This window comes from Schistocerca nitens, chromosome 11 (genome assembly GCF_023898315.1).
Source record: "Schistocerca nitens isolate TAMUIC-IGC-003100 chromosome 11, iqSchNite1.1, whole genome shotgun sequence".
NCBI lineage: Eukaryota > Metazoa > Arthropoda > Insecta > Orthoptera > Acrididae > Schistocerca > Schistocerca nitens.
Genome location: NC_064624.1, coordinates 45,881,780 through 45,907,168, shown reverse-complemented (window position 1 = coordinate 45,907,168; position 25,389 = coordinate 45,881,780). Strand labels below are relative to the sequence as shown.

The 25,389-nt window shown below is 45.4% G+C and overlaps 1 protein-coding gene across 1 annotated transcript; it reads right to left on the bottom strand.

The window, feature by feature from the left end:
- Positions 1-5,135: 5,135 nt before the first annotated feature.
- Positions 5,136-24,545, bottom strand: LOC126212593 (ankyrin repeat domain-containing protein 54-like). The gene is made up of 2 exons (XM_049940022.1): positions 24,370-24,545; positions 5,136-5,580 (listed from the first exon to the last, which is right to left on the bottom strand). Exons 1-2 carry the CDS (start codon positions 24,543-24,545, stop codon positions 5,136-5,138), a joined length of 621 nt encoding a protein of 206 aa, XP_049795979.1.
- Between the last annotated feature and the right edge of the window lie 844 nt (positions 24,546-25,389).

Below are 25,389 nucleotides of genomic sequence, written 5' to 3'. Positions count from 1 at the left end.
TTCCGTCCTCAGATCGAGAAACTACGAGGAACTGTGGGGCAGGCGGTAGTATTTTTGTCACTGTTGGCTGGTCACGTTTCCGTTTGTGGGTCGAAGTCGAAAGCGATGGAGTAGAATCCATTGCGGAGGAATCCCCCATGATTGCCAGCGTCTCCGATGGCGCGCTCCTTCCTTGTGGGGACCCTCTCAGAGGGCACTCCCGCCTTAGGTGAATGTTTACACCTCAGGTCACACCTCCCGAGAAACAGACGGAGGGACCAATCGGCATGGTGAGAAGGTATCAGCTCAGGCAATCACCCCTCCCCGGGCCTGGCCTTTACCAGGGGGTACGCGCGTGCCTTACATGTCTACCCAGGGCGGGGACTTACGCATTACCCCGTCACCGGCTACGCGTGCGAACGCGTGGGTCGGCCTTCAGACACGCACAGGGAGGAAGGAAGAAGAGGAAAAAGAAGAGTGAGGGAGAAAGAGGACAGACTGTCTCAAACGCCGAGGCGGAGACCAGAGAAGGCAAGGAGAAGAAGGCAATGAGAAAGCAAGGAGAAGGAGGCAAGGAGAAGGCAAGGAGAAGAAGGCAATGAGAAGGCAATGAGAAGGCAAGGAGAAAAAGGCAATGAGAAGGCAAGGAGGAGTCAAGGGAAAGAGTAAGGAAGACAGTGAAGTGGAGAAGAGCAAAGAAAGGAACCAACAAAAGGAAGGAAGAAACGAGAAGTGAAAAACCAAAAAGACCACGATTATAGGTCGTGAAACCGTCCGTCTCCGGACGCAGGCGCTAACTACCCCCGTGAGGGGGATGGACTCCTTTTAGTCGCCTCTTACGACAGGCAGGAATACCTCGGGCCTATTCTAATCCCCGGACCCGCAGGGGGGTGAACATTCCTTGTCTCTCCACAGCAAAGATTTGTGTTGCAACAACGTTAAAATTGCATTTCTTGGTTCAGAGATCATTACAGTAGCTGTTTATTGATATCTGTATGTCTACTTTTAAGAGTTACTGGTCAGTTTCAGACAGAAAGATGAATTCATCCCAATTTCTGATCTATGCTGACAGCACAGAAGGGTGTTCAATTGGTGGTGAGCAGTATTCAGCACAGGTTCTGCGCCAAATATCCACATCAGCGTCACCACCCAGCAAGTTGGCATGAGTAGAAGTATCAAAGTCCACAGCATAAAGTAGAAAGGATTGGAGGTAGCTAAACTTGGTGATGAGTAGAATAATCATCAGTAAGTGCTGGATGCTGGGAGAGTGCTTTAAGTATGAATGTGCAGGCTGTGCCGGCTTAGCCCATCGGGATGTCCAAGTGATATTGGGGAACTAACATGACGAACAAACACAGCTTGACAACTAGAACATGATTAGTTTATGGTTTTTTGATAAGAGATTCATTATAATGTTTTGTACATTAATTTAATGGAAGAAATCAGTAAGGCACTTTTTCACATTAATAACATTTTAAAGTTTAATGACTATCAGTTCATATTTCTGTTATGGTTTTCTATGTATGCGCTTTTGTAAAAATTAACTGTGAAACATGGCACTAAAACGTGTACTAAGGATTGTGCAGAGGACTGCAGAGTTCCAAATGACGCTCGAGCACCAGACCATGGCTGGACGTTGCTTGGGAAAGTGCAGGCGCCCATATCGCAATGATGGCAGGGCTCGTGGTGTCTTACTGAGATCTCAGGTGCAACTGCCAGGTTGACGTCACAACAGAGGACGTCCCCAGGCGAGAGGCCAACTATTGTGACGTCACTGCAGAGCCACATCGGCAGCTGTGAGCTACAGGTGACTCGTCCCCTACCCTAGGCGATAGGGCAGGTAACTGGCGAATGTGATGACACTGAGGCAGCTCAAGGACGACAGAGGCGCAGACAGAATCCTGCCCATTCCTTTCGCTAATCCCAATTGGGGGGGGGGAGGGAAATCCGCAGGGGTGCCTCGCCTGCAGCCGACAGGTAACAGAAGCTGGCCCCCTGATTTCACGCGACCACCTGGGGGGCTACCACTGTCTCACCAGGGTCTCGAGGGACCCGGAAAGAAAGGAGGGGCTGCTGGAGAGTGCCAGACTGAGCGATATTGTCTGAGCACTTGCCATGACACTGACAACTGCTGCTGAAAGACTCAAGGGTAGTTGTCATCTGCTGCCCAACTCTCTTCTGTGATAGTCCAGATGCCTACCTGTTGCTGCCATAGACTAGTGACAGGTTCTGCCCCACCATGCTGTTATCACTGACTGAGTAAATGGACTAACATTTATATTAGCATAAACTCTCCATCTATACCTGTCACATCCAACCTCTTACACACCTCTTTAGTGTAGTGCTGTGTTTGACTAATGTTAAAGTTAATTTTAGGACTTCCTACATGCCATTGAGAAAGGAGCAGGAGGAGACATGTTTGATTTAATTCTTATTTTTGTGCGCTGTGCTGTATTTTATTAGGTTAAAGACGTGTACCAGGGTAGGAGGTCACTCACTTAAAATATAAAATTGACGAAACACACACAAGAAATACACTAATAATCAAACGACCTGTCTTTGTCATTGGTGCAAAGTCTCACTATGTTACACATGTCATTTTAATTTAGTTTATTTTGTGTTAACACAATTTACCCTGTTGTATGAAAAGAATGTTTTACTGAATGCTTGGATAGGATTTGTGAAGTAGTTGTCTATATGGAAGATTGAATCACTAAATGCTTTGGCAGGGGTAACAAAGTATCTGAGGCAGAGGATGCTCATTGATACTGTATTGGGGTTAGGGAAAAAGGTGATGTCTGACAGTTTCGTTGTGAATGGGTTAGGTGTCTGCATGACCTTTTAAACATGAAATCATTGTATTTATGGTCACGGGACTATTTCTAAGACCTCAGGGTCGACAGGAACAATTATGACACCCAGAAAATCACAAATTTGCAGGCATGCAGCAGAGTGAGTGAGAGTGTCAACACAGGGCGTGTTTTTGTTTTTCCGTCAGCAAAGTTGTCATGGTGTGGCATATTCTCAACACAGTTATAGCACTGTATATGTACCCTGTAGAGAGAATAGGGAGAAAGTTGGATTTTGGGCCATATATGCTGTATCCTGGCTGTGCAAGTGATACTGGGAAGCAGCGCTCTAGATTATTGTACCCAGAATGGTGTTTCAGGCAGTGGCTCTCCCCTATTTCCGCTTAGGATCAGAGCAGGAGAGCGCCAGTTCGCAAAACATGATATCTGGGCCATGCGACAGTCCATTGTGAAGGAAGCCAGTTGGCAAAAAGTGGGTGAAGGAAACCACTTAATAGAGACTACAGTAATCTGAGCTTTTGTGCAAATAGTGGGATGGTTAGCAAACTCCAAGCATCCTCTCATTTGGAGCTGGGACGATATAGACAGTGTGGTTGGTGCCTATGTTTAGTGGATGCAAGTCTGTAGCTCGCCTGATGCCAGGAAGTCTGCAGCTTCTTTTAGTGAGCGGCAAAAATATCTTTCATGGGCATGACCGTCTGGGAAGCTTAACAGCCTTCTTTCAGAAACGAAATGGTCAGCATGGAAAGATTACATCTCTCCATAAACGGCTGTCATCTCATCTAGGTGGACGTTTTTGTCAAAACACAGCCATACTTACTGTGAGAATGACACCACCTTAGTCTAAAACTTTTTTCTGACAAGAGACAGTTGCTGATTAGCTCCTCTCTCAATATCCAAAGCAGTGACTCACTCCCCAGCGCAGCAACCCTGTGCTGGGTCGCAATTGCTACCAGGTCAACAGAACAGTCAAGAGACGGGATTTAGTGAGCAGAGGAAAGTTCTGTTGGTTTGTACAGCTGAAGGCTGTTTTTTGCTGATTCGGCTCCTGTACCGAGGCGTGGTGGAAAGCGATTGAGTCTTCATCTTCTTGTCCTCCCCTGGTGGGGAACTTAGAGTCTTTACCTAGTGGGTGACATGTGGTCTACAAATTGTGGTGGGCTAAGAGCCAGTGGCAATTTCCAACTTTACTGACAGTTTAACTGCATATAATCTCTGGCATATCGGGTGTCACGAGGTTGAACTTATTACTCTTGAGTTGGTTGCCTGATGTTTGACAATTCCAGCACACACCATCGTGCCTCTGAGTCTAATTGGTTTGGCCAGACCAGCGAATGGAGGCACCTCACACTGAAATCTGCCGGGGTTTCACAGCCGTGATGGGGAAGTTTTCTTCTTTCTAATAATCGGAACACGAGTCCACGTAGTTTGCAAATTTTCGTGGATGCATCAGAACGCTTCGCCTGCTGCAGCGCGCCGCTCCTCGCCCACAGCATGCTGTTCTCTGCTGCCACGTGAATCAAGCTGAGAGGGTAAAGATCTGCTGCAACAGTGTAGGCTTGTTGAATGATATTCACACTCCGTTCTCCAGTGGACCACAGTTTGTGATATACTTGGTCGTAGTTGATTCCATTTGAATAGAATATGACCTCCCAGTGTATTGGTGTAAACAAAGGCTGCATTGTCAAAAGGATTAATTCAGGAGAGAATCTGTATAGTTTTCACCCCAATGAATTCTTTGCCAATCAAGAACCATCCATTTTCTGATCTGCGATTGTAATTTTTTTTGTAAGAGCTATCAGGTGGTTGTAGTTACAAAAGGATGAATAAAACAAATTGTCAGATTTGTAAACTTATATACGCCACTGTTCTTATATGCCTGAACTGTTCACCTTTTTTTTTTGTGGTAATAAATCGGTACCCAGCAATTCAAGGTTTAATTTTATTGAATTAGTTAATTTGATTGTTAATGTGAGTTCTGAAAGTGAGTGCAGATGTAGGCAACAAAAGTGTCATGAGTATAGTCATTAATTTCACAATTAATGATGTAGCTCACAATTTGAAAGTTGTCGAGAAGATAGTATTTCTCTGAATGTAAAGACAATATTTGTCTCTCTCAAATATATTTATGATTAAAGCAAGCGACTGCTTGCAGCCGTTTTGCTAATGCACTCATATCTACCTTTCCTTGAGTTTTCCTGGAATATTACTGGAGATAGGTCCAAATAAGAGACTGCAGGATCAAAATTTTGCATTCTTTATTAAAATCGTATCAAAAGTGTGAAGAAACTGTCAAATTTCTTCCACAGTCATTTGTTGCACTGATTTCATGTCAGCATATCTGCTTTATTCTGCTGTCTGGCGATACTCAAGGGGATTGTCTCCCTTTGGACCCCTGTCCCTGCTGTTTGCCCAATCAGTGTACTTGCAGTGTCTACGTGGCCCTCTTGCTGCCTCGTGCAGTGGCGTCCTCCCTTCAAGATCTCTAGCGTTAGGGTCAGCTGAGGCCCCAAGAAGCAGCCACACCACACGTGTGTTGCCCTCGTACGCAGCCAGGTGCAGGGGTGTGACTTGTCTGCAGTCCCTGGCGTCGACCTCTGCCCCAGCTTCCAGCAGGCACTTCACCGCTTCCACGTGTCCGTTCTCCGCTGCCATGTGGAGAGCTGTACTCTCGCACTCGTCCCGAGCCCTTACGTCTGCCCCTGCCGCCACCAGCGCCATGATCTCCTCCATGTCCCAATTCTCAGCTGCGTCCATGAGCCTCCTGCGGCCCTCCTCTCTGGAAAGGTTGCTGTACAAAACACAAATTATCACACTTATGCAAGCACACGTACCTGCCAGAGAAAGCGATCATACAACAAAACAAAACTCTTCTCAGTGCATATCCGTCCAGCAACAAACCTGATATGATACGATACAAAAAGAGAGTGGAACTGTGTAAATTAAGCCACAGAGATTCTGTTGCACCCCCTTGTCAGATTCTTCATTCAACTATCCATTAAAAATTGCTTATTCAGTCACTCAAGAAATTCACTTGCCATATTTATTTTCACGTTGACTCATGCAAGTCAGTTCCTGTTACCTGAGGATGCTTCTTGCAGCAAATACCATATCTCTCTCTCTCTCTCTCTCTCTCTCTCTCTCTCTCTCTCTCTCTCTCTCTCTCAGTTCAGTCCAGTCATTTACAAATTTCGTGATACAGTCTCACCAAATAGTGAAAGTTGGTTTCACACACAACCACCTAGCAGCCGGTTCTCTCCACACCACTCCCTGTGCAAGGGACCCCGTGCTCCTTTCTAACTCACGTTCTGGGTGGTGGAGTTGCTTTAAGTCTACATAAGCTGTGACGTGAGTATGAGCACTTCTGTGCCTCAGTGGTTTTGGCTAATAGAGAGGTGTATGCAGGAAAGGCCTGGAGTCGAGGTGAAGATTTCAGCTGCGTTATGTCATGACAAAATGGGGCTTTTGAAATCAGATATTGAACTGTAAAGTGTATGCAAAGAAAACCAGATGTAAACTCAAATCACAATTTAGCTATGACGATGACTATGATGAAGCTTAAGACAACCATCAGCAGTAATGGATATGTAATCAACTAGATACTGAAGTACTGAGGAATACAATTCCAGCTTGCAGTTCCATGACGCTGTAGATAATGCAATAACGAATATTACAGTTCTAAGATCAGTTGAATGGGAATGGACTTTTCTAACAAATGCAGGTAGAGGAAAGGAAACTTCAAGAAATCTTCGTGAACAGGAAGCAGATAAAGATAGAAGTACAGAAATAGAGGCCACTAAAGAATGGAAAGGTAAACAAAACGGCTGCAGGAAGAACTAGAAGAACCTTAAGCGATGTCCGTAGGAAAGAAATTCAACACACACAATAGTCTAAGAAACAGTCAATGATATCTAACACTGTGTGAGAACTCGAAAGAGATACCACCATTGAATGCAATAAAGTTGGGATGGGATACACTGAAGACCTCTTGATGGGGAGGAGCAATCTGAAGGCATGAAAAAAGAAATGGAAGTCTAGTTGTAAAAGAAAGGGGATTCAGTATTACTCTGATTTTAAGAAGGCTTTGGAGTATTTGTGCGCGAACGAAGCGGAACGGTTAGGTAACACTCGTCGGGGTTTGCTATGATATGAAGATAGTAACTGCTCTCGAAAGAACAGACACCATTGATGACCGTGCAGCTTCTCTAGAATAAATGATAATTAATTGAAATAGTCAGCTACTGACAGGTGGTGGTAATATACCTCGGTAGGGACAGCTGAAAATGTGTGCCCTGACCGAGGCTCGAATCTGGGATCTCCTGCTTACATGGCAGATGCTGTATCTGAGCCACCAAGGACACAGATGAAAAGCGCGACTGCAGGGACTTCTCTCTTGCACGATTGTCGTGAGACCCACATTCCCAACTGTCCACGATCTACATACGTTATGTACCTAACATATTTGCCCATCCACTCGTTACTCGCGCACACTAAAGTGACGATTCCCACCGATGTATGTTAACACCACCTGTCAGAAGCTGAGGGTTTCCATTATTTTCTATAATGTGGAAGGTGGCAACCAAACGACTTTTGAACTTGGTCTGCAGATTTTATGAGACCATAGACATACCACCATATTGAAGAAACTATCTTGACACTGTAGAGGCGAGCAACTTTTGGACAATGAGCCCCATAGGTCATTGGTCCAAGTTATTGAAGATAATACACAGATGAACAGAAGAGTATTTAAGATCTTTTAGCAGACCAACCGTACTTGGCCATAGAAGTGGAAATTTATGAAGGTTATTGCAACAGCAGTACTTTACGAAATGTAGCAAAGGCGTCGAAATGTTGCTATGTTAACCTGGTACGTGTACTCAAGCAGCTTGTGTGACAAACCTTCCACTCTGGCAGCTGCTGAAGTGCTTAATGTACATGCTAAAGGGTATAGCTCAGGCGAAACATACTCAGCTCGACTGAGTACTTGTACCCAACCCATTTATATTAAAATGGTTTCTGTGATGACATCTCTACCACCATGCAGTCTGGCCTGAAGCTATCTGATATTGGAGCTGCCCCTACACGCTGCAGTGGGCCAACAGCAGTCCAAGGTAGCAGCCACGACCAGCAGCACATGGTCGATGGGTCACTGCCCACTGTCACCAAGCAGGTGCCTTCCGACCGTGGGGAAGTGAGGCTAGGATCGCGCCACTGCCACGCAAGGGGCTGCTGAGCATGAAGAAACGGCACTGGCGGAGGAGGAGAGTGTGTCAAAGGGTACGGTCAGCCAATGCATGGTCCTGACTATTTGAGGCAGAAGAATTACTTGGGCGAGCCACAGCCATCCTGCACTGGGCTGCTGCAAGTTGTGTTAATAAGGAGTATTAAGTACTAACAGATTGTTTCTGCAGCACTCCCTTGCATCCATATAACATGTTCAGCTACTGACTATGACAAGGTGTAAGAGTTGCTTCGACTGTCTGTAAGCTGTAGGTTCATGAGTTATTATTTGCTATGGAGAGTTTGGCATGAAAAGGAAGTGTCAGTACCATACTATGTGGGGGTTTTTGATAAGAATAAGGATCTGTGAATACCTCACTTTAGAGGTATTGGTAAACAGGATTCGCTAGTATGTCAGATGGCAGGAAGTGGGCATGCAATGCTGGTCTCCCTTGCGAACTATCCCAGCGCTTTGGGCGAGAAGAGGTCGCTGCCCATCGGCCACTGTTAGATTAGATTAATACTAGTTCCATGGATCATGAATACGATATTTCGTAATGATGTGGAACGAGTCGAATTTTCCAATACATGACATAATTAGGTTAATTTAACAACATACTTAAGTTAATATAACTTTATTTTATTGTTTTTCGTTTTTCTTTATTTTTATTTTTTAAATTTTTTTAATATTTGTTTTTTTTCTTAATTTATATCTAAAAATTCCTCTATGGTGTAGAAGGAGTTGTCATTCAGAAATTTTTAATTTCTTCTTAAATACTTGTTGGTTATCTGTCAGACTTTTGATACTATTTGGTAAGTGACCAAAGACTTTAGTGCCAGTATAATTCACCCCTTTCTGTGCCAAAGTTAGATTTAATCTTGAATAGTGAAGATCATCCTTTCTCCTAGTATTGTAGTTATGCACACTGCTATTACTTTTGAATTGGGTTTGGTTGTTAATAACAAATTTCATAAGAGAGTATATATACTGAGAAGCTACTGTGAATATCCCTAGGTCCTTAAATAAATGTCTGCAGGATTATCTTGGGTGGACTCTAGCTATTATTCTGATTACACGCTTTTGTGCAATAAATACTTTATTCCTCAGTGATGAATTACCCCAAAATATGGTGCCGTATGAAAGCAATGAGTGAAAATAGGCGTAATAAGCTAATTTACTAAGATGTTTATCACCAAAATTTGCAATGACCCTTATTGCGTAAGTAGCTGAACTCTAACGTTTCAGCAGATCATCAATGTGTTTCTTCCAATTTAATCTCTCATCAATGGACACACCTAAAAATTTGCAATATTCTACCTTAGCTATATGCTTCTGATTAAGGTCTATATTTATTAATGGCGTCATACCATTCACTGTACGGAACTGTATGTACTGTGTCTTATCAAAATTCAGTGAGAGTCCGTTTACAAGGAACCACTTAGTAATTTTCTGAAAGACAGTATTGACAATTTCATCAGTTAATTCTTGTTTGTCAGGTGTGATTACTATACTTGTATCATCAGCAAAGAGAACTAACTTTGCCTCTTCATGAATATAGAATGGCAAGTCATTAATATATAATAAGAACAACAAAGGACCCAAGACTGACCCTTGTGGAAACCCATTCTTGATAGTTCCCAGTTTGAGGAAAGTGCTGATCTTTGCATGTTAGGAGAACTACTTATTTCTACTTTCTGCACTCTTCCAGTTAGGTACGAATTAAACCATTTGTGCACTGTCCCACTCATGCCACAATATTTGAGCTTGTCTAGCAGAATTTCATGATTTACACAATCAAAAGCCTTTGAGAGATCACAAAAAATCCCAATGGGTGTTGTTCGGTTATTCAGATCATTCAAAATTTGACTGGTGAAAGCATATATGGCATTTTCTGTTGAAAAACCTTTCTGGAAACCAAACTGACATTTTGTTAGTACTTCATTTGTACAGATATGTGAAGCTACTCTTGAGTACATTACTTTCTCAAAAATTTTGGATAAAGCTGTTAGAAGGGAGATTGGACGGTAATTGTTGACATCAGATCTATCCCCTTTTTATGCAAAGGTATAACAATAGCATATTTCAGTCTATCAGGGAAAATGCCCTGTTCCAGAGAGCTATTACACAGGTGGCTGAGAATCTTACTTATCTGTTGAGAACAAGCTTTTAGTATTTTGCTGGAAATGCCATCAATTCCATGTGAGTTTTTGCTTTTAAGCAAGTTTATTATTTTCCTAATTTCAGAGGGAGAAGTGGGTGAGATTTCAATTGCATCAAATTGCATAGGTATGGCCTCTTCCATTAACAGCCTAGCATCTTCTAATGAACACCTGGATCCTACTATATCCACAACATTTAGAAAATGATTATTAAAAATATTTTCAACTTCTGACTTTTTGTTCGTAAAGTTTTCATTCAATTTGATGGTAATACTGTCTTCCTCTGCTCTTGGTTGACCTGTTTCTCTTTTAATAATATTCCAAATTGTTTTAATTTTATTATCAGAGTTGCTGATTTCAGACATGATACACATACTCCTGGATTTTTAATAACTTTTCTTAATATAACACAGTAGTTTTTATAATTTTTGATAGTTTCTGGGTCACTACTCTTTCTTGCTGTCAGATACATTTCCTTTTTCCGGTTACAAGATATTTTTATACCCTTAGTAAGCCATGGTTTGTTACAAGGTTTCTTACGAGTATATTTAACTATTTTCTTGGGGAAGCAGTTTTCAAATGCATTTACAAAAATGTCATGAAATAAATTATGTTTTAAACTGGCATCAGGTTCACAGTACACCTCATCCCAGTCTAACTGCTGTAGGCTATCCCTGAAATTTGCAATTGTTAAATCGTTGACTGAACGTACTACTTTGGAGGACTGTTTAGTATTGCTGAATGGAGCTATGTCATATATTGTAACTAGCTGTGCACCATGATCAGAAAGACCATTCTCAACAGGCTGAGCATTTATCTGGTTAAACTTATCTTGGTCTATAAAGAAGTTATCTATCAGTGAGCTGCTATCCTTTACCACCTGAGTAGGAAAATCAATAACGGGTGTCAAATTGAAAGAACCGAGTAATACTTCAAGGTCATTTTTCCTATTACCCTCTTTCAGAGAATCTACATTGAAGTCCCCACAAATAATAATTTGCTTCCCCCTGTCTGACAGATAGCACAACAAGGAGTCCAAATTTTTCAGAAATAGATGAAAATTTCCTGATGGGGACCTATATACAGTTACAATTATAAATGTGCCTTTATTTAATTTAAGCTCACAGGCACATACTTCTATATGTTTCTCTACACAAAACTTTTTTGTTTCTATACTTTTTGCACAATGATAACTTTTGACATATATGGCAACTCCTCCTTTCTCCATATTTTCTCTCATTACATGTGCAGAGAGCTTATATCCACTTACATTTACCTTATCCATGTCAGTAACAATGTGATGCTCAGACAGGCATAGTATATCTATTTCATTCTCAGCTTCTAAATCTTCTAAACAAACCAGAAGCTCATCTACTTTATTCTTTAAACTCCCAAAATTTTGATGAAATATACTTACATTATTTTTAATTATACTTTTATGAGAACCTTTCCTTATTCTAACATTTGCAGTACTCTCCTGTCGGAGTTTCTCATTGTGCATAGGCCTAGTTCCTATACCAGTGGTCACACGGTGTTCAGAGAGGCAGATTATGTCAACTGGGTTGGGTGACTAATTCATCAATGCAATTACCTAGGACTGAGATACAACTTGGGAGATAAAATTTCTGGTGATTGGTGAAAATTTATAATTGATAGCTGTGATTGGCGATCCAATGTGCTAGAATTGTGCTGTTTAATTTCTTTCCTAAACTGAAGATTTGTTTCAATCCTGACCTCTCGTAGCACTTGACATCTTTCTGTCTTACCTATCCTAAAAAAGGTGCTGCTCCAACACCTGTAACCACTGGTATTTTACCATTCATGGCAGTGCCTCCCCCCCTTAAATTTCCTGCTATTACCCCAGCCAGTTTCCCCTTCCCTTTCCTGTTGAGATGTAGGCCGTGCCTGGTATAGTCCCACCTACTGAGACAATCAACAGGAACCACACCAATATGAGCCCCCGCACACGACCCAAGCAGCCGTTTCAACTCCAAATTAACTCTCCCAACAGAAGAGTTCAAATGAGGCCGGTCATGGCGTCTGAGGACAGATACAAATTCAACATTGGTGTGTCTCGATGCCGACGCAATCTTTACCAGGTCACACTCTATACTGTACCCAGGATCTCTGTCGATGCTGTTCCCTGGCCCTCCCACAATAACCACGGTGTCTTCCCTGGTAAATCCTTTACATAGTGAACCTAAATCCTCTGTCACCTGATCCAGACTAGCACTTGGTTTGAAAAAATTTGTGACCTGGTATTCTGGTCCTAATTCCTCCTGCAGAAGTTGGCCTACACCTTTGGCATGAGAACTGCCTAACAACAAAACTTTCTTCCTTTTCGATGACTTTCCTACATTCTTTTTCAATTTCCTATTGAAAGTTTGTTGTGTCCTGTCTACACCTACTTCTGCTTGAGGCTCATCAGTTTCTAACTGAAGCAACAGGTCAAACTTATTTTTGACATTCACCACAAAACTGTCAGACATAGTTCTAGGCCTGTTCCTTCTGCTACCTGTTGCCACTTCCCACCTCTTTGCCCTTCTCCCTCCTTAACCTGTCCAGATCTTCCCTAGCCTGATCTAGCTCAGCCTGAAGGGCAGCAATTTTCCCCTCCTGTTCCACTATCTTCCTATCTCTGCTGCAAATCCTACATAACCACTGATGTCCTGTGTAGACTGCTGCTTTTCCCGAGGATTATTCCAATGGCCCAGTCTGGCATCTGCCTTACTTGCGATTAATCTCACATGGTCATTCCAATTCGAATCACTCTGTACATATACTCTTACATATGTAACTACTTCCAGTGATTATGCAGTTGTGTAATCACACAATGAAGGGGATTCTGTGTATATTCTCAATACGTTACATTCACGAGGTGTGTTCAAAAAGAAGCCGAACTTATGAAATGGCGTGCCAACCAGTAGAGAGCGCGCTTCACCTACAGAGCGCACCTAGCGGCAGGTTGGGACAACAAACTGCCATTTCCCTCTAGTCACTTGGACAATTTGCAAGTGAACCATAGCCGCTGAAGAAAGCACATGTACAGCCTGCTCGTCTGATTAGTGCAATGAAGGTAGGTTGTGGTTGTGTGTGTGTGTGTGTGTGTGTGTGTGTGTGTGTGTGTGTGTGTTTGTGTGTTTGTGTGTTTTTTTGTTTTTGGTTTTAGGGCGCAAAACTGCTCTTGACATTAGCGCCCGGTCCGTGACTTAGGAAACAGTAAAAAACCGAAAATGGAAACCAGCAGCAATGGGAACGAAAGTCATAAAATTAGAGAAACAAAGCAGAAGGAGGGCTTAAAAATCCACTACAGAAAGGGGTTGGTTGTCCCCAAAAAAAGCTTCAAATGACTGACGTCATGTCACTGGCACTAATAAACTCGAGACCACGATCAGCTGAGCGCGTGTCATCTGCTAAAATCGACGATATATCAGGCGATAGCTGTAGACGGGAGCGTAACGGATTGAAATAGGGGCACTCAAAAGGTGTCTTACCGTCCACAGCTGAGAGCAGTGGGGACAGACTGAGGGAGGATCGCTGCTTAGAAGATGTCGATGGCTAAAAAGACAGTGCCCTATCCAGAGTCTAGTTAAAATTACCTCCTCCCAACGACGCGTTCGGGAGGAAGAGGTCCAAGCACAAGGAAGAGCTTTCACGTCCCGCAATTTATTATGGCTAACTGTCGACCAATGCGTGTGCCATAAATGAACAACACGTCGACATAAAACGCTCCGTAGATCAGCGAAGGAAATTGATTGAATAGCTGGCCGAGGAAGTGAGACTGCAGCCTTGGCTGCAATATCGGCCGCCTCATTTCCACAGATACCATCGTGTCCCGGGAGCCAGAGGAACGCCACCGAGACGCCCCTCAGGTGGAGCAAGCGCAGACAGTCCTGAATCCGGTGGACCAGAGGGTGCACAGCGTAAAGAGCTTTGAGACTGAGGAGAGAGCTGAGAGAATCTGAGCAGATTACGTACTGTATCCCCTAATGGCGGCGGATGTAGTGGACAGCCTGGAGAACAGCGTAAAGCTCCGCAGTATAAACTGAACACTGGTGGGGAAGCCGAAAGTGATTTGGGGTGTCGCCAACAATATAGGCGCTCCCTACACCTAACGATGTTTTGAGCTGTCGGTGTAAATAAATGTGGCGTCCATCATTTGTGCACATAGAGCAGCAAATGCCCGACGATAAACAAGAGAAGGGGTACTATCCTTGGGAAATCGACAAAGGTCACGGAGCAGGCAGATCCGGGGACGGAGCAAAGGCGGTGCTGTACCCCAAGTTGTCAAGAAGGTTTTAGGAAAGCGGAAGGAAAGAGAATGGATTAGTTGACGGAAGCGGACTCCCGGTGGTAGTAGGGAGGAGGGGCGGCCTGCATACCCTACATCAAAAGAGGCGTCGAAAAAAATGTCATGGGCTGGATTAGCAGGCATGGAAGACAGATGGCTAGCATAACGACTTAGAAGGACTGCTCGCCGATTGGACAGCGGAGGTTCAGCAGTCTCAGCATAATGGCTTTCCACAGGGCTAGTGTAAAAAGCTCCAGGAACTAAACGTAATCCACAGTGGTGGATAGAGTCGAGACGCCAAAGAATAGACGGCCGAGCAGAAGAGTAGACATAGTCCAATTTCGAGCGCACTAAGGCGCGATAGAGGCGGAGAAGGACCACTCGGTCCGCTCCCCAGGAGGTACCATTCAGGACACGGAGGGTGTTGAGCGATCGCAGACAGCGAGCCGAAAGGTAGGAAACGTGGGAGGACCAGCACAGTTTTCTGTCAAACATAAGACCCTAGAATTTAGCGACGTCTGAAAACGGAAGGTTGACAGGACCTAGATGTAAGGAGGGCGGAAGAAACTCCTTACGTCGCCAAAAATTAACACAAACGTTCTTACTGGGAGAGAAACGGAAGCCGGTTTCGATGTTCCAAGAGTGGAGGCGATCGAGACATCCTTGAAGACGTCGTTCAAGAAGGCTGGTCCGTTGAGAGCTGTAGTAGATCGCAAAATCGTCCACAAAGAGGGAGCCCGAGACATCAGGAAGGAGACAATCCATAATTGGATTTATAGCGATGGCAAACAGTACAACACTCAGCACGGAGCCCTGGGGTACCCCGTTTTCTTGGGAGAAAGTGCGGGAGAGAGTAGTGTTCACCCGCACCGTAAATGTGCGCTGTGCCATAAATTCGCGAAGAAAAATGGGCAGCCGGCCTCGAAAGCCCCAAGAGAACAGTGTGCGGAGGATGCCTGTCCTCCAACAGGTATCGTACGCTCTCTCCAGATCAAAAAATATTGCTACTGTTTGTCGTTTCCGGAGAAAATTGTTCATGATAGAAGTGGAGAGAGGAACAAGGTGGTCAACTGCAGAACGATGCTTTCGGAATCCGCATTGGGCAGGTGTTAAAAGACTGCGGGATTCCAGCCACCAAGCTAAACGGTAATTCACCATACGCTCAAAAACCTTACAGACACTACTCGTGAGAGAAATGGGGCGATTGCTAGAGGGGAGATGTTTGTCTTTTCCAGGTTTGGGAACGGGAACGACGATAGCTTATCGCCATCGTCTGGGAAAAGTACTGTCGGTCCAAATTCGATTATAAAGGCGAAGGAGGTAACGCAGACTATGGGTTGATAAATGCAGCAACATTTGGACATGGATACCATCCGGTCCTGGGGCGGAGGAGCGAGAAGAAGAGAGTGCATGTTGGAGTTCCCGCATGGAGAAAACAGTATTGTAGCTTTCGCGATTTTGAGAGGAGAAAGCAAGAGGTCGCACTTCCGCTGCACGTTTCTTCGGAAGAAACGCTGGCGGGTAATTTGAAGAGCTCGAAATCTCAGCAAAGTGCTGACCCAACGAGTTAGGAATTGCGACAGGGTCCACTAATGTGTCACGCGCGACAGTGAGCCCAGAGACCGGGGAGAAACTAGGCGCGCCTGAGAACCGTCGAAGCAGACTCCAAACTTCCGAGGAGGGAGTGAAGGTGTTAAATGAGCTAATAAAGAATTTCCAGCTTGCATCGCGCACGGAACTGCTTATACAGTTGGCCAAAGTAGAATGGTGGCGGAAAACGCGAAGAGCACGTCGCCGCTCACGTATTGCGTCAGGGCACGCCTCGCACCACCAAGGAACTGGGGGGCGTCGGGGCAATTCGGATGTGCGTGGTATTGAACGTTCCGCAGCTGTAAGAATAACGTCGGTAATATGTGTGACCTCATCGTCGACGCCGGGAAAGCGACGGTCATCGAATGTCGCTAGAGACGAAAAAAAGTGTCCAATCGGCCTGGGCCAACTTCCAGTGTCGCGGGAGCATATATGGCAGTTGAGGCTGCAGTCTAATGACACATGGAAAGTGGTCACTCGAGTGTGTATCATCAAGGGCGAACCATTCGAAGCGCCGAGCTAGCGGAACAGTACCGACCACAAGGTCTAAATGAGATAAATTTGTCGTGGAGGCAGACAAAAATGTGGGGACCCCAGTGTTGAGGCAAACTACATCCGCTTGGTGGAAGACGTCTAGCAATAGTGAGCCACGTGGACAAGGATGTGGAGATCCCCAAAGCGGGTGGTGGGCATTGAAGTCCCCAACCAGCAAATATGGGGGTGGAAGCTGACCAAGAAGATGAAGGAGATCAGCTTGTGCCATTGGTGTGGACGATGGAATGTATACAGTACAAAGAGAGAACGTGTATCCAGAAAGAGAAAGATGGATGGCGACAGCTTGGAAGGAAGTGTGTAAGTGGATTGGGTGATAATGGAGAGTATCATGGAGAAGAATCATGAGTCCTCCATGGGCTGGAGTGCCTTCAACGGAGGGGAGATCATATCGGACGGACTGAAAATGAGGGAGAAAAAAAGCGGTCATGGAGACGCAGCTTTGTTTCCTGAAGACAGAAGATGACCGGCGAGTAGGATCGTAAGAGGATCGACAATTCATCCCGATTGGATCGAACGCCGCGGATATTCCAGTGGATAATGGACATAGGGTGAACAGATAATGGAGATATGTGACCAAAGTTGCTGACAACTCAACGACTGTTCAGAGCTTGCGCCCGACAGCATGGAATGGCATTCAGCCGAAGGCAGAAGATCCTGATCCATAGGTTGTTCAGGAGCAGCTACTGCCACCAGCGATCGGCCGGTTGATCGGCCGCCAGCAGTGCGCCTCGGCGACACAGAAGACAGCCGAGGGCGATTTTCGTCAGGTGGTGTTGTAGATGGGACACGCCTTGGCGGAGAAGGAGAGGAACTGGGTTTCTTTGTAGCCTTCTTGGAAGTAAGATGTTTAGAGAAAGGAGGAACCGATGGTTGGGAAGTTGCCATACGTAAAAACTCTTCACGAGTACGCTCTTTTTTCGAAGTCTTGGTGTCTGACTTTTGGGCTCGAGATTTAGCAGACCCCGATGAAGGGTGAGCCATACAGTGGGCAGGCGAAAGTGGTGAGGTTGAACGGGCGATCTTTGCGCTGGCCGATCTGACGACCGTGGTACTAAAGGTGAGGTCGCAAGTCTGCGTGGCCGCCTCCTTTGTTGGCCGAGGAGAAGCAAGGACGGTGCTGTATTTTCCTGTCTGAGGCACGGTGGGCTGTCGACTGGCGAATAATTTTCGAGCAGCAAAGTTCGACACCTTTTCCTTCACTCTGATTTCCTGGATGAGCTTTTCGTCTTTAAAAACGGGACAATCTCGAGAGGAAGCAGCGTGGTCACCCATACAGTTGATGCAGCGAGGGGATGGAGGTGGACAAGCACTCTCATGGGCATCCCTGCCAGACGTAACACATTTGGCCGGATTGGAACAGGACTGGCTGGTGTGATTGAACCGCTGACACCAATAGCAACGCGGTGGGTTTGGGACGTAAGGGCGAACGGAAATTATCTCATAGCCTGCTTTGAATTTCGATGGGAGTTTAACTTTGTCAAATGTCAAGAACACAGTGCGGGTTGGAATGAGGTTCGTGTCAACCCTTTTCACAACCCTATGAACAGCCCTATGAACAGCCGTTACGCCCTGGTCAAACAGTTAGTGCTGAATTTCTTCGTCAGACATTCCATCGAGGGAGCATGTATAAACGACTCCACACATGGAATTTAAAGTGCGGTGCGCTTCGACCCAGATAGGGAAGGTGTGGAGCAGGGAAGTACGCAGCAATTTTTGTGCCTGGAGGGCACCGACTGTTTCTAACAACAAGGTGCCATTCCGTATTCTGGAACAAGACTTTACAGGACCTGCAATTGCGTTGACACCTTTCTGAATAATGAAAGGGGTGACCGTGGAGAAGTCGTGACCTTCGTCAGACCGAGAAACAACAAGGAACTGTGGCAACGATGGAAGAACTGACTGTGGCTGAGACTCAGTGAACTTACGTTTGTGAGCGGACATAGTGGAAGGTGAGGAAACCATTGGGGAAGAATCCCCAATGATTACCGGCGTCTCCGATGGTGCGCTCCTCCCTTGTGAGGGCCCTCTCTGAGGGCACTCCTGCCTTAGGTGATTGTTCACACCTCAGGCCACACCTCCCGACAAACGGATGGAGGGACCAATCGCCACTTTGGGAAGGTATCAGCTCGGGTAATCACCCCTCCCTGGGCCTGGCCGTTACCAGGGGGTACGTACGTGTCCTACCTGTCTACCCGGGGCGGGGAATTACGCGTTACCCCGTCACCGGCTACGCGTGGAAGTGCGTGGGTCGGCCTTCAGGCACGCACAGGGAGGAAAAAAGAGAAAGGGAAAGGAAAGAAGAGGGGTCTCAAACGCCGCAGCGGAGAAAAGGGCAAAGAGAAGATGTAAGGAAAAGAGAAGGACATAGGAAGGACGAAGACTTGCAAGTGTAGAAAGCAAGGAATTTGTAACAGATTCGAGCGTCCGTCTCTGGACGTAGGCTCAAACCATACTCCCAGAGGAGGAGAAAGGGAAGGAAAGTGCCAGGGGTGATGGGGGGCGGGGCGAAGATGGGGGACGGGGAAGGATGTGGGAAGGGAGGGTATGCAGCCCGGAAAGGAAGGAGGGCCACATTAGCTCGGGGTCCCGCCGTGCTCGCTATGCATGTATCCACAAAAGAGTTGTGGACCCCCTGGGGGAATATCTGTGTGTGTGTGTGTGTGTGTGTGTGTGTGTGTGTGTGTGTGTGTGTGTGTGTGTGTGTGGTTCTGCTACGAACTTGGCAAAGAACTTTCACAGAGACATTTTAAATGCTTACACAAGCATGTGTGGGCAGGACTGATTCGCACGCATTGCCATGGGTGTTTTAAACGTTTTAAAAAGGACAGAATGTGTGATGATTCCAAGCATGGATGTCTTTCCGCAATAAATGACGGCCATGTGGATAGAGTTTGTGCTGTGATTCGCGGAAGTCGTCGTATAACTGTATTCGTGTTGCGTTTGTTGACTGAAAATCAGAAATAGACGTGTGCTGAAATCTGTGAGGAACTGCATGCCGCTGTTCATGACGACGAAAACTTTCTTAAGCTCATCAGAAAACGTGATGAGACATGGGTGTACGGTTATGATGCTGAAACAGGGATGCAGTCGTCGCTATGAATGGGCAAGGGGTCCACCACTTCCAAAATAGGTGCGTATGAGTCTGCCAAAGATCAAGGTGGTGATGGGTGTGTTTTTGCCTAAAAACCCTTATCCATCGTGAATTTGTGCCACATTGTGAGATGTTAAACAAGGAAGTCTACCAGGAAATCCCAGTGCGCATGAGCGATGCTGTGTGCAGGAAGACGCCTGAATTCTGGGGAAACCAGAGTTGGATGTTGCATTATGACAATACCCCAACTCCCTCATCACTCATTGTCTGCAGCTGTCTAGCCGAACTCCATATTCCCGTTGTGCCTCGTCCACCGTATTCTCTTTATCTAGCTCCATCAGACTTTTCCCCTTCCCCAAGGTGAAAAACGCATTGAAAGGACGTAGTTCCGAAAGCACAGAGGAGATACAGGACTATGCGACGAGAACCATGCACGCCATCCACAAAATGTGTTCCAGGAGGAGTTCCGAAACTGCAAGGAACAATGGGAACGGTTTATTGCCAGTAGAGGGGAGAATTTTGAATGGGTGTGTGCTTAAAATGTTGTACAATAAGCGATAAAGCTGATACTGCAAATCTTCGGTTTCTTTTTGAACACACCTTATACATTGAGGGTCAGCTGCGATTCATACAATTATATTGTTAAACGTAATGGTTCTGGAACACCATATTGAGGCAATTCAGCAATTAAATCTACTTTAAGAAATCTCTCCAATAAATGACTATAATTATCGAAGCAGGGTTGATGAATTAAAATTTGTGCTGCAGCTCTAACTCGAACCCAGCTTGTGTTGCTTGCTAGGCAGAAATGCTAACCATTACACCACCACAGCACGATGGTCAACATCGCTGAACGATGTAAGGGAAAATAAGCAAAAGATATGAATGGAAGTTTGTGTTGAGGGGGGTACTCAACTTTGGTAGTTCGTGCAGTAATGTTGACCATGTGGCTGTGGTGGTGTAACAGTTAGCATTGCTGCCCAGCAAGCATGAAGACCCGGGTTCGTTGTTTACTACTTAGCAGTGCAGAGTTGTCTTCAATGCCTTCCAGAGTTAAAGGAGCACGGCATCCACGTAGACACCTTTATCTGCTGCTTTATGGGTCTCTTAGGCGAACGTATTAAGCTGGGTCTCACCCAAGTAGCGTTTCCGGAGCCCGTGTTTATTCGTACGGAGGCGATTTTCAGTCTACAGAAGTGTTTCGATGTGAGAGCGTAAAACATGTTCCAAAAATCTACAACACACCGACGTCATAGATAAAGATCTATATAGCTTTCTGCATCTGATCGACGACCTTTCTGAAAAAATGGGAATGACTTGCGCTGTTTTTACTAAACATTAGGAACAATCCTATTCTCTAGACAAGTAGCTCCAATACTGCACGTGTGCAGGACTGGTGTTCTGTCAGGTACAATGGCCTCTGTTGAGCGATTTCAGTTGCTTTTCTAGCCCTTCGTCACCTATTTCGATGTGTCATTTTGTCATTCATGCGAATACCTAAACGAGGAACTATAGCTCGCTGTTCCTGTGCGGAGGTTTTGGATAAAGGCGTAGAGGTGTTTCAAAACCAACATACGTGTTACAAAGCTGCGCCTCGGCCTGGATACTGGAGAAACTAATACGGAGTCTAGTTTATATTAATAGCCGCTAGATGTAAGTTGTCTTCTGTTTTTCTTTGTAACCGTCGTAAGCTTAAAATGGCTACTCTGCAGTAGAAATCATTTCCCGTTCTCGAGTTTGAGAAGTGCATTTCTACGATTACAGTGCAAAGACGTTTTAGGATGAGGTACCAAATTGAACCTCAGATTCATTTTTCAACAAGACGGGGCACCCCCTTCCTGGAGTCTCCAAGTGCGTGAATATCTGAATGAAACTCTACCGAACCTTTGGTTAGGTTGTCAAGGAGCTAGTGACTTGACATGTCTCAGCAGGGCCCCACAGTCGCAAGATTTGACACCCTCTGACTTCTTCCTGTGGGGTTTCGTTAAAGACAACGTTTATTTATCACCACTCCCACACTACCAGGAAGACTTGAACCGGATCCGTACTGCCATCATTACAGTGACGAAGGACGTGCTTGCTCGAGTATGGTAGGAATTTTAGTATAGATGTGATACTGTTCGAGACGCTGGTGGAGGACATTGAACGTCTGGAATCTGAACGTGAGAGGTTCATCAACGTGTGTTTAAAGTTTCAGACTCTTATAACTTAAAGAGTAATAAACGTATGCATTCGAAATATTCTTTTTGAAACCCTGTATTTCGATCGTTTGTGTGTCCTATGCTTCAGTGCCATTATGACCAGTCTCTCTGTGCCTGTGCGTCTGTATAAACACGCTGCTACGGATTTAACCCAAGACCAAAGCAACTTCGTTTTTCTGTCAATTTTACTTTCGAATTCATTGAACGCTTTATGCAGTCTTCCATACACTATTTTTGGCCTCTTTTAGTTTGTTTGTGAGATTGTGGCTGATTTGCAATCTGCCGTGAAGTTCTCTTTGGTTCCATGCAATCTTTCTAGAGTGACTGGGTTACCACAGTGCATCTTTTTCATCCTTCAACATCGCTCAGAACCTAGTGCTGTAGAGCACGTGGCTCTAATGTAAGTGGAACAACTCACAGAGGTCTAGTGTGAGCTATAATTATCGTATGGGACCGAAACTTTGTAGATTCGCTATTGCATTACTGCTTAGTTCCTGTTATGGCCACCTGGTGCAAATAAGACATTGTACACAGTATGAGATCCACATTTTCATTTGGCAGGACATAACGTTAGTTGCCAGTATGTCTGTGCAGAAGAGAGACCGAGGGGTTTTAGTGAAGCAATTGCAGCGCTGCACTTAGAGAGAACCGCCGAGGAGAGGCCTGATCTCATAAATTGGTTTAAAGAGGATAATGGAACTCTAAAAGCTTGGTGCGGCACCTGGAAAAGGAAGGCGTCCTATCCTGGTGGACGTTACTTACGTGGTTGCTGTTGCTGTAACTGACCATGCAGCATGGGCCCCGAGTAGTGTGCGTAGTTACACAAAAATTGTCCATCCCGTGGTCAGTGGTACGCAAAGATCTGTGGTCTATTTTACAAATGGTGCCCGTGCAAGATCCATACTGGGCAGCAACTCAGACCTCACGACTCATCGCAACTTTCCGAATTAGATCTTTGGTTTTACGACATGTGAGCAAGCAGCATTCTATGGCGTGACGAGGCACATTATACACTACACAGTGCCGTAAATGCACAGAACTGCCGAAATTGGGATATTGTTACACCGTGTGTTGAGCGGTAACGGCTACTGGACTATTCATATGGAGACTCTGGGGTATGGATTCGCAAGGACCATTGTTCTCCGTCCATGTTCTTTGGAGACAGTACACCCAGTGCACCTGTCAAGTGTACCGTCACAGTATCTGAGTCTCCAGTAGCGTAGAAACCGAAAAATGGACATTACTATAAAAATGTCACGGTTGAAAACGAGTTCATACCAAGTGACCAATATTGAACTACATGAAAAAAGTTAGTGACTAACTACAGCGTGCACACACTTCATTCAACATGTAAACTTTACCAAGGACATTCAGATTTACGTTATGACATGTTCGATTGGCTGCCATAATTGGCAACGATGTGTTGCTTGAGCGAAATTCTGCATGACTCTCAGAATTGTGAACGTCGATGCTGTCAAAGATCTCCTGAATGGCTGCTTTCAGCTGAGCAACGGTTCTGGAGTTACTGCTGTACACCTTTTCTTTAACATATGCCCATAAAAAGGAGCTGCACGTGTTCAGATTCTGAGAATGTAGCGGCCAGTGGAGGCCCAAGCCATTGGCTCCTGGGCACTTCACAACCAGAGTGCGGTCCCCAAAATGCTCCTTCAGTACATCAAACACACACCCACTTCGTTGGGGTCGAGCTGAGTCTTACATGAACCCAATGTTGTTGTAATAAGGGTCGCTTTACATGATGGGGATGGAATAATCTTCCAAAATCTTCACATACTCTTCAGCAGGAATATCGCACTGATTATTGTGCACTCACTGTACAGTCACTGTACAGTCACCCATTGAGACTCAAGAGACTTCTCGATCGCAAAATGCGGATTCTCGGTCTCCCATATGAGCGAATTTTGCTTATTGACGAACTCATCCAACAGAACGTGGCCTTTGTCACTAAACCAAACCCTCAAAATCAATGCTGTGGACAATTGTATTGGCGAAGCACAATCACTGTTCATTGCCCTGAGGCGTAACGGCTGATTGAATTGAATTTTGTATGGAAAGTGATGCAGGACTTCAACAACAATTTGTGTCAGTGTCTCCCGGATGATTCCCACCTTTCTTCCAGCTTGTATGAAACAGTGCATGTCTTCGATGCTTTCGGGCGTTTTCACCCATTGTGTACAACAGACATTGCCAACACTCATCAAGACTACCTGCACGTGCACGTTGCATACTAACTCCCATCATGCTCCGCGGCCAACCACACAGTTTGACCGTCCTAACGCAAACTGTTCAGAAGTTAGGACTATTTTATTTCATATAGTACAATAATTGCCACCCTGTGTATTTTGTTCAATCCGAAATGCTCAGTTTGCTGCAAACTGTGCGAACAGAGCAGATAGGAAAGTGACGTGTCTATTTCATATGCAGGTATTGCATAGAATGTTGCATAGTGAGTACCTGAATTTTCGTGCCAGCGCCTCAACAGACTCCTTCGCTGCAGTCTCTGGCGCCACCGGCTGCTGCGCTAGCCAGCTCTCAACCTGTGCCGCGGCCTGCCACACGCCTGCTCCCTCGCCAGACTCCAGTGGTGCGCCCTGGCCGCCTGCTAGGCTGTCTCTCTCCGACTCTGCCATCGCAGTCAGTGTCTGAAACACATACGCACTGGAACATCAGTGGGTCTGTATAGTTGCCACAAGGTAAGTGACAATACCCTGTAAGACTAATACTAATTGAGATTCGTCATTGTGATGAGTTTAAAGGCACGCGCACACGCGCACACACACGCACACGCACACGCGCACACACGCGTGTCAGTTTTAACATGATAGGCAAAATAGAGTACCCAGGCAGCATCTTGTACAATCGAGTCTTTTTTCTATTTTTTTTTTGGTGGGGTTTAAGGGCGCTCAACTACTGAGGTCATTAGCGCCCCGTCACTGTTGTTAGAGCACATGGAATCTAGTAAAATTCAAGGGGAGGGGGGACACCAGAAAATCCGTACAAAGATGCAGATAAAATAAGTAAAAAAGTTAGATGTCTTTGGACAAGCCAGTCAAAGATATAAAACGCAGAACACGAGCAGCTGCTCGAGCGTCATCAGCTAAAATATCCGGTAAAGTAGATGGCAGGAACAGGACAACACGAGATTGACTAAAGCTGGGACACGACAATAAAACATGGCGCACTGTTAATGACTGTCCACAAGGGCACTGCGGGGCTGGGTCACCGGAGAGCAGGTAGTGGTGGCTAAACCGGCAATGCCCAATCCGCAACCTGGTCAGAAGGACCTCCTCTCGCCGAGATGGTCGGGAGGAGGTTGTCCAAGCAGTTGGGAGCGGTTTTACTGCCCGGAGCTTGTTTCCTTGGAGGGATGACCAAGCATCCCACCACAGCGACAAAAGCCTCTTACAAACATCCCCACGAACGTCAGATGACGGGACAATGGGAGGCTGGCCGAGGCAGGAGGACTGCAGCCTT

What these genes read in the sequence shown, in the direction of transcription:
- LOC126212593 (XM_049940022.1), bottom strand. Translation starts at nt 24,545, where the DNA reads ATGGCAGAGTCGGAGAGAGACAGCCTAGCAGGCGGCCAGGGCGCACCA. An exon ending in GCGCTGGCACGAAAATTCAG is followed by an intron (nt 5,581 to 24,369) that starts GTACTCACTATG and finishes TGTTTTGTACAG; the next exon opens with CAACCTTTCCAGAGAGGAGG.